The sequence below is a fragment of the Equus caballus genome, chromosome 2 (assembly GCF_041296265.1).
Source record: "Equus caballus isolate H_3958 breed thoroughbred chromosome 2, TB-T2T, whole genome shotgun sequence".
In the NCBI taxonomy this organism is placed as follows: domain Eukaryota; kingdom Metazoa; phylum Chordata; class Mammalia; order Perissodactyla; family Equidae; genus Equus; species Equus caballus.
In genome coordinates, this window is record NC_091685.1 from 75,541,181 (window position 1) to 75,560,111 (window position 18,931).

At 37.7% G+C, this 18,931-nt stretch overlaps 1 protein-coding gene across 1 annotated transcript in view; it reads right to left on the reverse strand.

The window, feature by feature from the left end:
- Positions 1–1,368: 1,368 nt before the first annotated feature.
- CPE (carboxypeptidase E) overlaps positions 1,369–18,931 on the reverse strand; it is a 106,519-nt gene continuing 88,956 nt past the window's right edge. Inside the window, exons 6-9 of the mRNA XM_070257309.1 lie at positions 11,570–11,709; positions 6,772–6,871; positions 4,033–4,151; positions 1,369–2,437 (exon numbers count right to left, since the gene is read on the reverse strand). Coding sequence (XP_070113410.1) covers positions 2,339–2,437; positions 4,033–4,151; positions 6,772–6,871; positions 11,570–11,709 — 458 coding nt within the window. The 3' untranslated portion in view covers positions 1,369–2,338. The remainder of the gene's footprint in view (positions 2,438–4,032; positions 4,152–6,771; positions 6,872–11,569; positions 11,710–18,931) is intronic.

Consider the following 18,931-nt stretch of genomic DNA (forward strand, 5'->3'; position numbering starts at 1 on the left):
AATAATATGGCCGCCTTATCTACATGTTAATTATGCCCCAACCTCTATTTCCAATCCCAGGCCTCTTTTGAGAGCATCACACATAGGATATCCATCTACACACTCAACACCTCTATTTGTATATCTTACAAGCATAACATTTCCTATATTGAAATTTTTTTCTTCTCACCTTTTCCAATCTGCTTCTCCAACATGCCAAATTCCATGTACCCATTTGCTCAAGTTAGAAGCGTGATGTCATCTTTGACACCTAGCTCTCTGTCATCACCCACATCTAATCCCTCACCAAGACCTGTAAATTCTACCTCTGAAATATATCACAAACCCACCCCACTTCTTCTCATCTCTACTGCCATGACCTGATCCAAGTCACCTCTCTCCTAGACTCCTGAAATGGCTTCCCAACTGGCCTCCACTTTTGTTTCTACTCTCTACACAGTAGCCAGAATGACCTAAAACAAATTAGATCATGTCCCTCCTCACTTAAGAACATTCAGCAATTCTAAAAAAAAAACATCCTAAATCTTCAAGTCTGGTCCATAAGGTCCTGCATGATTTTGTCCCTGTCCATTTTCCTGGCTTCTACTTCCCACTTCCCACACGTCTCTGCTCCAGTCATTCTGTCCTTCTTTTAATCTTCCAAGCTATATTCTTTACTATCCCGATGTCTTTGTACATGATGTTCCTTCTGGCAGAGACTGTTAGATGCTCACCAAAGACCGTATTCTCCTCACCTACCTAGGTGTGCTGCTAGACTACATTTCCTAGACTCCTTTGCAATTATTGTGGCCAGCAAATAAAATTATAGACAACGTGATGTGAGCAGAAGTGATGTATACCACTTCCAGGCCTGGCCCATAAATACATCCCCCACATACTCCTCCATGCTTTTTCTCCTTTCCTGTTAGTGGCAATGGAGATGATTATCATGCGACTTTGGTGGCCACATGTAGAAGATAGCAAATCCATCAGAATGAGTCCCAAAATGACTGTGTGGAGAAAAGCCATCTCATCTTTGTCTTCTGCCCAGCACAGGTACCTGAGTTAGAAATACACTTCTATTGTGCTTAAGCCATTATATATTTGGGGGTCTATTATTACAACAGTTAGCTCTATTTTAACAAAAACCTGTACTTGGAGCATTGGTCAACGACATCACCGCCACAACATGCACACCCCCACACATATCCCTATACTCAGTCACTCTGTGTTGCTCACACGTACTCATATTTCAGGTCTGGGCTTTCATGCATTGAGAGGCCATCCCTGAGTCCCCTCATTCAGTCTAATTTAAGTTGCTCTGACATTGTCTTTCTCCACACACTATTCTTTCCCGTGATTTTACTCAACACAATACATAATTACATATTCATTTGTGTGTATATTTATTTAAAGTCCATGTCCACAACTGATGCATAAGAGCCATAGAATCAGAACCCTTTGTCCACCACAATAATATACACAGAGCTTGCACTGTGCTTGGTATACAGCAGTCACTTACTGAATTTTAAAAAGTAGAGAATGAACAAATGAGAGGGCACTATCAAGGGAATATTTTTTTTTTATCAGGAGGCCACAACTCTAGACCAAAAACCATAAAGAATTAAAATATAGACCATGGGGATTTTTTTTTTTTTACTTTTATTCATTCAGAATGCAAATCTGGGCCAATCTACAACCAAGAGAAAACCCTAAACTTTGAAGTAGTGTTAAGAGGCTGAATAATACAATGGCATTGTCCCTATATGTACAAGCAAGTCAGTTTCTATTCCTTTCATTAAACCTCTTGCCAAACATTTACATTCTCTTTCCATTAAATGCATTAACAAGATTATGCTTATATAGCTTGTCAGCACAAGAGACAAATGACAATTTAAACTGAACTAGTTAAGTCTTGCAGTATAGTGCTCACAACTCCAAGCTGTAGCTATTGACCTTTTCAATGGCATTCACTATGTGACATTGTCACCAATTACATTAAAAGGACTTCATTAATTTTTAAAACTTAGAATTACTCAAAAAGTTCAGTAATGTAAATAACTCATGAAATATTGCATTTAAGTCTAAGAAGGCAAGATCACTTAAATCTTTTCTACAGTCCTCTGTGTAATATATGTAGGAAAATGAATGTTATATAAGAGAAGAAATTGACCAAAATTCTTACATTTTGACCTAAGAGTCTAACTATTTATTTTAAGTAATTTCTATTAATATTTAAATGATTAAAAAATAAATCAATGTTAAATATTAACTGCACAGAATCTAAAAGAAAATGGCCACATTACATCATAATACTACATTATCTAGATAGATTAAAAGCAGCTAAGTAGAAGCCTTCTTAAAAATTTAAAGTTTCTGACATCATTTTCCACCATTCCATCAATTCTTCCTTTTCCTCTTCTTTCCTTTCAGAAAATGACTCCAGTTCAAAATCAACCTAAAGGAGAAAATCAAGAATATTTGTCATCAAACTGGATATATACTTTTAAAAGCAGGGGGAAAGAAAGCAGTTTTAGAGTTTATAGGATAAAATCAATCTAGCCACCTGAATTAAAGTATATTCTAAAAAATCTCTCATGATAAACAAAAGACACTTTCAGGGAAAAAAATATCAAAAGCCATATGTTTGAAATGTGCTTTGATCTAAAAGCTTTGTAGGATTATTTAAAGCAGATTATTTAAAGGCAGTCTTTTCCCCCAACAAAAGGATGTAATTTATGATTAATTTTCTGCCTTTGACTGTTTAGTGAGCCTCTCCAGTCAACCTTGAATTTTCTCCTAACACCTGGGGGAATGTGGAAGAATGCAGTTTAGTGTCCTGGTGTCCCAAACAAGATTCTGCCTTCCAGAATCTTAAATCTGTTAAAGAAACTGATGGAAGCACATACATCTCCAAACCACCACAGAGGCCAGTGGCCCAGGAACTCAACCCTCCCTGTGAACTGGGAGTCCTCAGCAGGTCTATGGAGAATTCATACACTTCAGCATAAAGCGTATGCTGAAATATGAAATATGAAAATATGCAGCCCCCAACCCCAATCCTCCTTGGACCTCTTGATTTCTACGCTTCCATTCTAGGTGGAATTAAGATTTCTTTGATTTGGCCTCTTATACCCCTGGCTATTTAGGAATGTAACTCCTCACTACCTCCTTGAACTAACCCATGCTAGAAAGGCTAAGGATCAAAATAGTTGAGCCTTTTACAACCCAGTCCTGGAGCTACATTTTTGAGGTTTTATTTGCCCAGATTTATTTCCTGATTTTAATACATATACAGCCTAATGTACATATACACCCAAACAAAACCAAAGCACCTGTTAAAAACTCAAGATATTTTGTTTGCAAAACCCAAGGATTTATACTCAAAACTTTGGGTCTCTAAATAAAAATACAATAAATTCCTTTCAAGTTAGCCTTTTGCTTGAAAATCCTGTAGGCCATTTCATGGTCCCAGTAATGGCACAAAGATAGCAGTAAAATCCTGCACAAAGAGAAGTTTTGGCCTTATCACCATCACCATCCTGGCAAAGTAAATGGTATCTACTTAAATAAGATACAGTTTTTGATAGTGCTTAGCACATAGGGCCCTGCTCATAGTATGTGCTTACTCAATGTGTGGTTAATGCCTAAAATTATCTTGAAAGCATAAATTATTTTCCCTAATACTTAATGAACAGGGTATCTATTAAGTGCCAGGGATAAAAGATAAATGGAACAGAATTTCATTTACATTGAAATCAAGGGTGGAAACTAAAAGTTTAATTTTTTAAAGTTTTATTCGATTTTCTTGTGGATCTCTTTAAAAACTGAGAACCAATAACAGAGCTTCACACTGAGTGGTGGTATTAAATCATCCAATGAGACCTTGGGCAAGTCACTTACTTTGCAAGGCCTCAGCTTTCTCACCTGTTAAATGGGGATAAAGGTACCTACCTCATAGGGTCATTATTCAGATTAAATATAAGTCACTTACATAGGCCTGACACATGGTAAGTGCTTAAATAAATCTCACCTATTATTATGATTACTTACCCCAACAGCAGGGCTATAAGGAACTGCTACTTTCTTCGTTATCGCCAGATAGCCTGGAGCTGAGGCGGTAAGTTTATAGTTTCCAGGTACAAGCAATCTCCAGTAATCACCATCCTTTGCTGTAGGGAAACATAATATCAAATCGCAAGACACATACAGGAAACGCATAATGATACCATCTAAGGAATATTCACTATACTGCAGTTCACCTTCTTTGTTTCTCTATTTTTAAAGTAGATGCTTATGGAATTTGATGAAATTCCATTGAAAAGAGTGTGGAAACTCTCTAGAGGGTATCATTTCTATAGTAATTTTATAAATATTAATGTTGAATTGTCTAATAAATCTTCTAAGATAATGAATCTTCATAAGCAACTCAGGAGTGACACAAGTAAAAAGATATACAATGTCCCCAAGTGGTGGGGTCAGAGCATCTGGCATCATGTTTTGATTCTTGCCAAGGATCTTGCAAGGTGACGATCTGATGGTCTGAGAGTCAAGATCAGTGTTTTACAAAGTGTGGCCCAAAGGTAGTCTCACCAGAAACTCTGAGGCACTTGCTAGAAATTTACTTTTCTAAAGATTCAGAATATGGTGGTCTGGAGTGTCTTCTAGGAACTGAATTTTCAACAAGTTCTCCAGAGAATTCTTAAGCAGAGTTACGTTTCACACTCTTCCACTCCCTACATATCTGCAGTTCCCTCCTAACCTAGATTAGGATCCTGGCCCACCACTATACTCACTCTCATGCATATGCCTTCAACTCATTTCCTGCATGGCAAACCACCAACCCTGGATAATTTCCAACTCTCTATGCCTACCTCCATGCGGCCGCCAGGAGCTGGAGCAAACACACAGCCACGCTGATCTGTCTCTGATTCATAAACACGAGCCTTCCACAGGTCATGGTACTGTCCTGTCTTCCTTCTAGTCACTCCCTCCCTAGTCGTTCACTCTCCCATTTTCCTAGATCACTGCATATCACTGGGAAACTTGGTAGGATGCAAATTCTACTTCACTAGCTCTGGGGTAAGGCCTGACATTCCGCATTTCTAACCAGCTCCAGGGTGATGCTGAATTCAGCTGCTAGTAGGGGGCTATACTTTGAGTAGCAAGGTCCCAGGAGACAATTCAGACATTCTCCTTTTTCCTATCACCTCTAACACATCCCCTCATCCTCACTCTTAGTTGATGCTTTACATCTTATTTCACTGTGAAAATAGAAACAGTCAGAAAAAAATAAACACCCATCACCATCTCTTCCACAGATGTAAACACCACATCTTTTTCCAGCTAGTGCCTCATTTATCTTCTTTGCTTTATAGCAAAATTTCTAGAAAGATCTGTCAATATTCTCTATATCTAATGTCTCTCCTCCTAGTCTCCCTTGGACCTCCCCAACCAGGCTCCCACTTCTCCAGTGAAACAGATTTTGTAAAGATTCTCCACACTAGTTTATTCATAAGGTTCATGTGACCTGACACTTTTTAGCACTCCCTCCTTCTTGAAACACTTCTAGGATTTCGGGACAACACAGTTTTCTCTCCAACTTAGATTCTATTGCTGGTTCCTCCTTCCTACGCTGCCCTCGCACAGCTGGAGTGTCTCAAAGTCCATTCCTCAGATTTCATTCCTTTCCACCTATTTTATTCCCTACGTTAGATTTTCCTAAAATTTTCACATCATGGATGCAGAGAAAATATTTGTATGGCATGCTAGGGTGAACAGATAGATAAGGTTTCCTGTGGTAGGAGGGGATCAACATATGGGCGCCATCTTTAGGAGCCCCCTCCCTGAGGACTGAGGGGAGAGAGATCTTGGCCCAGATTCTGGTATGTTGGTTGGAAAGGTGTGCTGGCACTTAGTGGGTTGTTAATAAATATTTATTGAATGAATAAAGAGAATTTTAGAGGACAAATGTTAAGGATTAAAAAATACAAATTATAAATGTAGGGGTTAAGAGAGAGGTAATGGTATAGAGTGGTTTAGGAAATAAGTTAAAGGTCAATTAAGTGTGAAGTCTAAAAATATGTAAAGAGTTTATAGCTAAAAAGATATTGTTGTTGACAAGATCCCAACAAACAACAGTTAAACTAAAACGAGCGGGATAGATGTTTATTAACAGGAGTAAGTAGGTTTGCCAGGAAAATACATCATTTTGCCCAAACTAGAAAAACAGAAATAAGGCTTTAAACCTAGATAAGTAACATCAACCTCAAGCCCGTAACATTCCGTTTTAACCTTGAATAAGTCTGGATTTATTATATGGATTAAATGAAGAAATGTATGAGAAATCCTAAATCCACAACATGCTGGCCATTATCTTCTTTCTTACTCTTTGCTCCCTCCTGAGGTCCACCAATTAACTGCTCATTAGTACATCTTCTTAAGAGATCAGAAAGACACCGATATTTTAACTCCAGCTAGTTCATCTTCCTTTGCCTCAAGAACTACAAATAGTCTCCAGTGGATGGCACCACCTCGCAGCTCTGGCGTGAGATAGCTGGAGAAAGGGCGCCACCTGCTGCTCCCCAATTTCTAAACTCACCCTGAGTAATAGCCTGACCTGCTCCCACAAATGAAATTTAACTAGATCAAAGCTGGAGAGAGAGGAGGTAAAGAGATATGAGGCATTTAATTGTTTTGTTAGAATAGCATATGAATTACAATTAGCAGGAAAAGTAATCACGTTCTTGTGTATAACACAAGAGCCTCCGGATGACGGCAAAGAAAACCCACCAGATGTAATATCATGGTCTATTCCTTCCACGGAGATGGTTGCATTAGCAATTGGGTTACCTTGAAGGTCTCGGACAAATCCTTTAACTCCTCGGTGTATCTGGGAAGGTCAAGGACAACCAAAAAATGCATATTAGAAATGACCTAAAAACACATTTCATATCAAGAATCTCCTTATTTTATAGCAGAATACTGTAGATCCTCACTGTTTAAGAATCAAAACACGCTCAAAAGGCCACTGAAATTTTTGAGCACTCTCTATTCTACTTTTTCTCAAGTGGACAAATGAGAAGTAATCCCCTGAAAATTGATACCTTGTTGTGAGTCAAAGAAAGACTGTGAAGTAACTTCCAAACCATCAAAACAAAAAACAAAAAAGAAAGTCTGTTATATCTGTAAAGTAGTTCTGGTCTTAGCATATTTCATTACTTTCTCTCCATTTTAAATTTGGTCACTTGTATATAGATTATATGACCACTGTCAGTTAATAAGAATATTTACATTACAGCCCTTTAATATTTGTTCATCTTGGATAAAAAGATATATACTGATATAAAAAGACTACTTTTGCAGTAAGCCCATTAACAATATTATTTTGGTTGACAATAAGTAACATGAAAGATCAGTGAACTTCACAGCTGAAAATTGGATTTAGAAATAAAATGGAAGAGTTTCTATTGAGAATAATCCCCCTGAATTAAGTTGCAGTCATCAACTAATGCCATGTAAACTACAAAAACAGCTTTTTCCTTTATTTTTAAAGATAAGTCAATATGTGTTTGAAGTGACAGAGAGTCAATTCAGGTCTTGAGAAAGTACTGCTTCTGGAATATCAAGCGGTAATTCATTAAGCTTGATTACTTAACAGAACATGTCCCAACCTCCCAATGGCCCAGGTTGCTCCTCACTCAAAAGGCCTTACAAAATGAATTTTCTTTTGCCATGATGATATTTGAATATTTCTCTACAGAAGATAGAGTAAGGTTCAAATATCCCTTTGTCATAAAAGGATAAATTTGGCAGTGGTACAATGTTTTATCAAAGAGATGCCCCTGGTTATCAGCAAATCTTCTTGCATTTGCTATTTTTTTTTTAAAAAAAAGTAGAACCTCTAAAACTCTGTAAAAAAAAACATAAAATTCTTTTCTCTAAAGGCAATTTAGAAATGGTAAAAAACTATACATGTTGTCAGTAATTATAATTTTATTGACAATAAGTATAGCGAGAAGAGAGTAAATATATTTTAAAAACACAAAGACATTTTTAAGATCTAGTGAACCCTTGACTTTTCCCCAAGATTTATCTATGAACCAGCCAACCAAAATTGAAAGAGACTGAAATGTAGCCACTGGAAACAGGCTTTCTGAATGCAATTCACATGGTGAAAGAGTGGCTGAGGATCAGAAAAATCGTAGAGATGAGGAAGAGAGATACACACAGAGGTGGCATAGAGCAGAAAATCAGAGCAAAAACACAAACCTTAAATTCCTTAATGAGGGCTGTCTAAAGAATCTTAGGAAGCTTGTAAAAGAGGAATTATTTACCCACATGTATTTTGTTCATCTTGAGGCACTATAACTCTGATATTATCAACATTATAAACTTAAAAGAAACGAGTTTTAAATTTCCTTATCATTTAAAATAAGTCTAACATCTCAAAACATACAAAGCACTTGGATTAGGCACATCTACCCAGTTAATATTCATGACTACTTTTTTCTGCCTCTACAATCCAAGACTTACATTACAGTATGTGGTTTAACAAATAGTTAGGTATATGTCTATTGCTGATATGCCAATTGTGGAGCAAGTTTTTCTGTTTGAAAAATTCCACATTAGTAATAAATCTCAATAGAAATGTTACAGGCTGTCACAACCCCTCGCGAATGCAGACTGGAAAACATTGTCATTTTATGGCTTTTGCAAAGGAAATCAGACAAGTTCACATTACACTCTTGACTGGAGAAGCTATTTACTACACTTGTCCCTCTTGTAATGCTCTTTCCTCAAATTCCAGGACATTTCAATCAACCAAGGCTAAAAAAAACATCCAGAAGATTCTCTATTGCTGCTAGGACTGTTTATATCAATAGTCCTTAACCCCTTGTGTACTTGAATGTCACCCAGAAAGCTTGCTGTGGTGGGGATCCTCGGGTCCTGCCCTGCAAGGATGTGAGTCAATGATGGGACAGACACTCACTTTTAACAAGAACCTAGATGATTCTGATGCAGGTGCCCATGAACCATTCTTTGAGAAATTCTTTGGGAATTTTGAGAACTAGACTGTTCCAGAGCTGTTGAGTGAGGGGCTCTCCACCACAGCAAACCATTTACCCGAATTATCTTTACAATCCCAGTTCCTGCAAACTTCCCTTTAAAGTTCTGCAAGAGATTTTCTCTCAATTACAGACTTAGATCTCCTAATCACCTATTTTCCATGAGTCGTAAATTAGTCCACGCTTAGATTTTAGGCCCAGGTGTTCAATTACTAATCACCACCATACTCTGTTTCACTGTCAAGAAAACAATTTCAACACAGAATTTCTGGCAGTCTGCACTGATCTTTCATCAGCCTTAGATTCTCTCCACTGGAGTGTTCTGTGAGGCAAGCTGTATGAGCTCATTGTAAATACCGCTCTTTCTGCTTCTGCACGGCTTGCACCGTATCATTGATGCTGTAACAGGGTGGATCACACAGATCTGTGGACGGATCAAATTCTCATTCCAAGCGGCATAAAACAAGACTGTATGACCTGGTCCCTCTTCTTTTCAGCTTATTTCTGTATAAATTGATACAGCTATTCGACGAACTGAGACATGCCCACCTGCCACCGTAAAAATGACAAATATCTTCCTCTTTCCTGATGGCACACATTTGTATTCTATTTTGTTTTGTATTGCATTCTTTCACAAGAGCTAAGAGAGGTAGGCAGCAGCTGAACTTGTTTTTTAACTGTTGATCAGAATAATAACCTTATTGGCATCAACCATAGTAAACCTCACAGTACGGATCCAAGCAGCCTTTCCTAAAGCCCCAGGACTGGGTAGGGACCCATCTGTGTACTAGCAGTGCTCCTTGTAGTTAACCTTTATTTTAGCTTTTAGCATTTAGCATCCTCTCCTGTGATTAGATATTCATGTTTCCAAAGTCCACTAATAAGAAGCCTTCTTCAGGGCGGTCACTATCCCCAGTGCCTCACAGGACGCCTGCGACACAAAAGCAGCTCAATAACATTTTGTTGAAAAAATATGTAAATAAAATGAAAAGCATTATTTTGAAGAGGTATTCTTTGACATCTAAGTGGAGAACACACCAAATAGCCCCATTTTACTTCTTCTACCCCCAAAATACATTTTTCAGTTAACTTTGCTCTTGGAAGTTCTCTCCTCAGAGGAGACACTTTATAGGGGTTCCCACCAAGGGTGTTCCAGGGTCAACATGGCTAATTATCCATAGCTTTTATTGTTGAAAAAATACCTTTTTATGTTAACATGCAGCAGGAGTCCACTGACTGACAAGATCCTCTGTAATGGGTATTTTTCAATTACTGTCTGTCATCAGTGGATCAATTCCATGATAATCCCTTTTGGTAAGGTGTTACATGGATATTTGACATGTACAGATGAACTATTATTTTTTAAATGTATTGGGCTCATATATATATGTTTATATGTACCTATATACATGCAAATATCTACACATTTATTTAACACCACTTGTTTATACCAAATTAATTTAAAAATTAGCCTAGACTATCTGCTAGCGTGTGAAACTAACATCACTCTACTTGACTTTGGGTGTAAATGGCCACATACAGAATGGCATCTGAGGACTGTCAAAGCATTGCAGCAAGGAACAGAATCCTTAGAACTTTTCCACCACAACTGCCCCCAGTGCCAAAGTCTACATAGCATAGAGGGGTGGGATTGGCAGGGGCCTGGCCTGGGTTGAGTCTGAGTAGGTATTTTATTCTAACAGATAGTGAGATTCCCCAAAATCGTGTACAGATCCCATTGGAATGGCTACAAAAGTGACTCTCTGGTCAAGATCTAGGCTTGGGGCATGAGAAACATAATAGCACGGTGATTCTGGATCTAGACACCTTGGATGCTGGCTGAGTGACTTCAGGGAAGCTGTTTAACTTCTCTGTGCCTCTGATTCCTCCTTCACAATTCAGGGAAGAAGAAGAAAGAGAAGAAGAAGAAGAAATAACTTTCCTCACAGGGTTGTCAGGAGGATTAAATGCATCAATTACTACATGGAGGGCATTTAGAACAAGGCCTGGGAAATAGTAAATGCCAAATAAATGTAAGCTATCATTATTTTTATTACCTCAGACCCAGCTAAGTCTAGGGTGAGACAAGTGAGGCATGTGGAGCACAAAATTTAAGGAGGCACTCACACTCAGGTGCTGGTCCTATATCCGCATGCCCCTGAGTGCAAATGCCTCCTTAAGTTTTGTAACCTAGGTGCCTCACTTCCCTCATTCTAGTCCTGGTCCTGCCTGGGATGCCTGACAGGCCCAGGGTCCGAGGATTGCCCTTGCTGAGAGCACTCTAATGAAAACAGAGCCTTGCCTTGCTTCTCCACAGCTCTCCAATATCATCACTTCTCAGTGAATTGTCACCAACCACAAAACCTATGTTAAATGAAAGCCTATTTGAACCACTACTGACACGTTTTCCAAATTTACCATCCTCATTCTGGGTCGATGGATTCCCCTGGACTGGAAGGAGACTATTATACTCCAGGTTTAAATGCTTTTAAATCTCCCGTTTCATGCTGGAGACTGTTTACCTGCTCAAGGTAGCTAATGAGGGAATCTTTGTTATCCTCCCAGTAGCTCTTCAAGGTCTCTTCAGGTGGAAACTTTTCACAGCTAAGCTCCACAGTGATCTCGAAACAGTTGCTGCTGAGGTAATTGAAGTCTTGCATTCCTGCCAAAGCACCAAATGGAAAGTCAACATTTGCATGTGGTGACTAAATCTCTACACAGGCTGTTCTGCTGAATTGAGAGCCAAGTAAAAGACACACCAACCAGTGCATTTGGGGAAGCCTGTGGGAAACCTCAAGGGAAATACCTACCATAAGGCAAAGAACAACGTACTTGGGAGATTCTTATTACCTCAATAGCACAAACTCTCTCAGGTTCTTAGGCGACCATTTAGCTTAATGCATTGCTGCTGCAGGGTGATAAAGCGGGCATCAGCCACGTTCCATATTGCTGGAATTAGCTTCAAAGAAAACAACAGGGGATTGATATCGCCAAGATGGTGAAATAGTTTTCTACTGTCTTCCCCTCAAAGAATACCAATTTTGACAGTCACCCATGAACAGAGTGCCTTTGTGGAAGTCGGGGAGTCCAGTGGAAAAGATCCAGCACACCATTGGAGCAAAAAAAAAAAATCCAAGATTGGATGCATTGTAGTGGGTAGGAGGAACAGTTTCACTTTCCATATGTCACCCCTCCCCCAAGGTGGCATAGCTCAGGGCCAAGAGAGACCTAATTAGTAGCATGAAAACATGAAAATATACAACACACTAGTAAAAGTAAGTATATAGTCAGATTCTGAATACTTAATACTGTAATATGGTGGTGTATCAATCACTTGACTCTAGCAAAAAGGTCAAAGGACAAAAATATTAAAAATAATTATACCTATAATAAGTTGTTACACAATATGAAACAATGTAAATTGTGACTTCAAAACATAAATGGAGGAAGGGTTAAAAGGGTAGAGTTTGTGTTTGGGATAAAAGTTAGGTTGCTACCAGCTTAAAATAGACTGTTACATCTATAAAATGTTTTATGTAAGCCTATGTAACCACAAAGCAAAAACCTACAGTAGATTAAAAAATGCTAAAGAGGGGCTGGCCCAGTGGCGTAGTGGTTAAGTTCACGCACTCCACTTCAGTGGTCCAGGTTCCTGGTTTGGATCCTGGCGTGAACCTATGCATTGCTTATCAAGCCATGCTGTGGCAGCCATCCCACATATAAAGTGGAGGAAGATGGGCACAGATGCTAGCTCAGGGCCAATCTTCCTCAGCAAAAAGGAAGGATTGTCAGCAGATGTTAGCTCAGGGCTAATCTTCCTCACTAAAAAAAAAAGTTAAAGAGAAAGGATTTAAAGCATACCACTACAGAACATCATCAATTCACAAAGGAAAAGAGCGAGAGAAAAAGCAAGGAACAAAAGAACTACAAAACAGTCAGAAAACAATTAATATGATGGTACTAATAACTTCTTACCTATCAATAATTACTTTAAATGCAAATGAATTCAATTCTCCAAACAAAAAGCATAGAGTGCCCAAATGGACAAGAAAATAAGACCCAACTATATGATGCCTACAAGAACCTCAAACTCACTTCAGCTTTAAGGACACACACAGCTCAAAGTAAAGGACTAGAAAAAGAGATTCCATGCAAATGAAAACCAAAAGAAAGCAAAGGTAGCTATATATCAGACAAAAATAGGCTTTAAGCAAAAAACTGTAACAAGAGACAAAGAAGGTCATTATATTATGATAAAGGGGTCAATGCACCAAGGGTATAGCTATCAAAAATACATATGCACTCAATATTGGAGCAGCTAAATATATTAAGCAAATACTAACATATTTGAAGGGAGAAATAGACAATACAATAACAGTAGGGAATTTCAATACCCCACTTTCAGCAATGGATAGGTGGGTCATATAGACAGAAAATCAATGAGGAAACATTGTACTTGAATGATACTTTACACCAAATCAACCTAACAGACACCTACAGAACATTCCATTCAATAGCAGCAAAATACACATTCTCTTCAAGCACACACAAAACATTCTCCAGGATAGTTCATAAGATAGGTCACAAAACAAGTCTTAGCAAATTTAAGAAGACTGAAATATACCAAGTATCTTTTCCAACCACAATGGGGTCAAACTAAAAATCATAACAGGAAGAAAACTGGAAAATTCACAAATATGTAGAAAACTAAACAACATACCCCCGAACAACAAATGGGTCAAAGAAAAAATCAAAAGGGAAACCAAAATATCTTGAACAAACAAAAAATGGAAACACAACATACCAGAACTTATGGGACACAGCAAAAGCATTCCTAAGAGGGAAGTTATTGCCTATCTTAAGAAAAAAGAAAGATCTCAAGTAAACAATCTAATCCTACATTTCAAAGAACTAGAAAAAGAACAAACTAAGCCCAAAGTTAGCAGGAGGAAAGAAATAACAAAGATTAGAGCAGAAATAAATGAAAGAGACCAGAAAAATAACAGAAAAGACCAATGAAACTAAAAGCTAGTTTTTTGAAAAGATACACAAAAAAGACAAATCTTTAGCTAGACTTACCAAGAAAAAAAGGAGAGAGGACTCAAAAAAATCATAAGTGAAAGAGGAGACATTACAACTTTTACCACAGAAATACAAAGTTTCATAAGAGACTACCATGAACAATTATAGGCCAACAATTGTATAACCCAGAAGAAATGAATAAATTCCCAGAAATATACAACCTACCAAGACTGAATCATGAAGAAATATAAAATCTGAAACAGACTAGTTACTAATAAGGAGACTGAATCAGTAACCAAAAACGTCCCCAAAAGAAAAGCCCAAGACCAGATGATTTCACTGGTGAATTCTACCCAATATTTAAAAAAGAAATAACACTGGGGCTGGCCCTGTGGCCAAGTGGTTAAGTTCGTGCGCTCCGCTGCAGGCGGCCCAGTGTTTCGTTGGTTCGAATCCTGGGCGCGGACATGGCACTGCTCATCAAACCACGCTGAGGCAGCGTCCCACATGCCACAACTAGAAGGACCCACAACGAAGAATATACAACTATGTACCTGGGGGATTTGGGGAGAAAAAGAAAAAAATAAATAAAAAATCTTCAAAAAAAGAATTGGGCAAAAGATTTGAATACACATTTAAAAAAAAATAGAAATAAGACTAATCCTTATCAAATTCTTCCAAAAAATTAAAGAAAAAGGAACATTCCTAAACTCTTTTTACAAAGCCAGCATTATGCTGATACCAAAGCCAGATAAGGACACTACAGGAAAAGAAAACTACAGGCAAATATCCATGATGAATACAGATGCAAAAATTATCAACAAAATACTGGCAAACTGAATTCAACAGCACACTGAAAGGATCATACACCATGATCAAGTGGAATTTATCCCTGTGATGCAAGGATAGTTCAATATACACAAATCAATAAATGTTATACACCTCATTAATAGAATGAAAGATAAAAATCATATGACGTTCTCAAAAGATGCAGAAAAAGCATTTGACAAAATTCAACATATTTTCGTGATAAAAACCCTCAACAGATTGGGTATAGTAGGAATATACCTCAAAATAATAAAGGGCATATATGACAAGCCCACAGCTAACATCATACTAATTGGTGAATGGTTGAATGCTTTTCTTCTAAGATCAGGAACAAGAAAAGGGTGCCCACTCTTACCACTCCTATTCAACATTGTCCTAGAAGTCCTAGGCAGACCAATGAGGCAGGAAAAAGAAATAAAAGACATCCAATTCGGAAAGGAAGAAGTAAAATTGTCTCTGCCTGTAGATGATATAACCTTATACATAGAAAATCCTAAAGACTCCACCAAAAAAAAGTTAGAAGTAATAAAAAATTCATTAAAATTGAAGGATACAAAATCAACATAAAAAATCAGTTGCATTTCTAGACACTAACAACAGACTATCTGAAAAACAAATAAAGAAAGCAACCACATTTACAACAGCATCAAAAACAATAAAATATTTAGGAATAAATTTAACCAAAGAGGTAAAAGATCTGTACACCGAAAACTATAAGACACTGATGAAATAAATTGAAGAAGACACAAAGATATAGAAAGATATCCCGTGTGCATAGATGGGAAGATTGTTATAATGTCCATACAACTCAAAACCATGTACAGATTCAGTGCAATCCTATCAAAATTCCAACAGCATTTTTCAAAGAGACAGAAAAAAAGAATCCTAAAATTCATATGGAACCACAAAAGACACTGAGTAGCCAAAGCAATCCTGAGAAATAAGAACAAAGCTGGAGGAATCACACTTTCAGATTTCAAACTATACTACTAGCTATAATAATCAAAACAGAATGATACCAGCATAAAAATAGACGTGTAGACAAATGGAACAGAGTAAGAGCCCAGAAATAAACCCTGGTGTACACAGTCAACTAATATCTGACAAGGGAGCCAAGAATACTCAATGGAAAAAAGATAGTCTCTTTAATAGGAGGTGTTGAAAAAGCTGAATATTTACATGCAAAAAAAAAAACAGAAATTGGACTTTTATCTTACACTATACACAAAAATTAACTCAAAATGGATTAAAGACTTAAATATAAGACTGAAACTGTAAAGGCCGCAGAAGAAAACATAGGGAAAAAGCTCTTTGACGTAGGTCTTGGCAACATTTTACTGGATGACACCAAAAGCACAGGCAACAAAAGCAAAAATTACTAAGTAGGACTATATCAAACTGGATATAAATTGTACAGAGAAAAGCTTCTGTACAAAAAAAAATCAACAAAATGAAAAGGCAATCTACAGAATGGGAGAAAGTTTTTGCAAATCATAAATGTGATAAGGGGTTAATATCAAAGTATATAAGGAACTCACACAACTCAATAGCAAAAAAATAAACAATTCAATTTAAAAATGATCAGAGGACCTGAATCGACATTTTTCCAAAGAAGATATATAAATGACCAACAGGTACATGAAGAGGTGCTCAGTGTCACTAATGAGATATCACCTCACACCTGGTAGAATGACTATCATCAAAAAGACAGGAGATAAGTGTTGGCAAGGATGTGGAGAAAAGGGAACCCCTGTGCACTGTTGGTGGGAATGTAAACTGGTGCAGCCACTATGGAAAACAGTATGGAGGTTCCTCAAACAACTGAAAATAGAACTACCATACCATCCAGCAGTTCCTCTTCTGGGTACATATCTGAAAGAATGAAATCATTATCAAGAAAAAATGTCTGTACCCCTATGTTCACTGCAGCATTATTCAAAATAGCCAAGGCATGGAAACAACCTAAGTGTCCATCAACAGATGAACGGATAAAGAAAATGTGATATCTATCTACCTATCTATATCTATAGATAGATATAGATATAGATATCTACACACACCACATAATGGAATATTATCCAGCCGTGAGAAATGAGGAAATCCTACCATTTGCGACAACATGGATGGACCTCAAGGGCATTGTGCTAAATAAGATGTCAGATAGAGAAACACAATCCTATATTACCTCACTTATATGTGGAATTTTAAAAAAGCCAAACTCATAGAAACAGAGTAGAATGGTGGTTGCCAGGGGATAGGGGTGGGAAATTAGGGAGATGTTAGTCAAAGGGTACAAACCTCCAGTCACAAGATGAGTAAGTTTTGAGGATCTATAGTACAGCATGGTGACTATAGTTTATAATACTGTATTATATACTTGAAAGTTGCTAGATCTTAAATGTTCTCATCACAAAAAAATTAAAATAGTAATTATGACAGGTGATGGATGTGTTAACTAACCTTACCATGGTAGTCATTTTGCAATACATACATGTATCAAATCACCACATTTATATGTAAGTATTAAACTTACAATATATGTTAATATCTCAATAAAGCTGGAAAAAATAAAATTTTTTAAATAATAAATAAAGTTTTTTAAAAAAGAAGACTGCAGGGTGAAAGACGCCATCCTTCCTGGCCTACTAAAGAAACGTACATCTCTCTAAGCCTACCCCACAACCAAGGAAGAACGAGGAGAGTCATGTACGATGATGATCCGACATACCATCCTATTCCTTAAGTCCAACCAGTATCAAGGTGTACTCCTGAGGGACTGGGAGTCTTGATAATAATTAATAATTAATTCAACAATCATTGGGTATCTACTACATGTAAGATATAATGATAATAATACTTCAAATTGCACCAAAGGGAAGATTCTGTATCCAGAACAACTTTAATTTTAACCTGATTCAAAGTAGCAATGAATGCTGTTGGTGTCCCAGATTGCCCCTGTTTTTCAGAGAATTGCTGCTAGAGCCACCTGGCTTGGGAGGTTACATCCTTCAATCTTCCACTCCCAATCTCTCCACAGCAGCCCACAAACGGTGACTGACTAAGATGGAGCCACCAAAGGCTGGCGCCCTTGCCTCAAGGCAGAACAACCCTGCCTGTGACTTATGCTTGAGGCCCTCCTCCCAAGGGCTCAGGCCAAGGCTAGACTGCATCTGAGACCATATCCTGGCTCAGCTCTATCCCCTTTCTTACCCTGCTTCCCTCAGTTCCACACAGGGTCTTTCCTAAAGAGCGCTCCCTCGATAAATTATGAGCATCCACACCCCTATCTCAGGCTCTGCTTTTCAAAAATCTGACCTAAGGCACTGATTTTATTCACTAGATAGAAAGCTAAAGAAAGTCAAAGCTTTCTTTGACTGTTTGATTGTCGTGAGCCATAATCATTGACTAAGATTAACATTATTATTATTACCATTATTTTACTAATAGGAATTACTTGGTATTCTGTAACAATGCACTGGTTGTCCAAAAAGGTAATTCCAAAGGAATCACTAAAGTTTTCATAAAAACTGAAGTATAAAATTACGTCCTATCTGAAGTATTTGACATAGTCTAAATCCTAAATCTGACATAGACTTTATTTCTCAAGCTATAACGTGGGGGACAGAGGGGGGAGTGCTAAATCTGATCTGGCCTGATGCAAAATGTAAATTAAAACAGAATAAACATAACAGAAAGAAAAAAATTAGGGAGAAATTTTTTCTCAGGGCATACTTCAACTAAAGAAGCACATTAAACAAACCAAAACCCTACAATTAGCTAGTGCGCTACTGCCCTAAGGAATTCTCGTCTTCATGTCCAGGTGGGCTGTAGAAAATTTTCCGTAGGCAAAGAGGAAAACAAAACATAGCAGTATCTTTACACGTCCCTCTTCACCCTTGGTAGAGGTGAGTATTATATAACTGTTGGTCCAGGTAGCCATAAACATAAGAGCTCCACAGAGTCACATGGGGCAAAGGGAGCCATGAGAGCTGCCTTGGTTGTCTAGAAGATGCTTCCTCCAGTGGCTGTGCTGC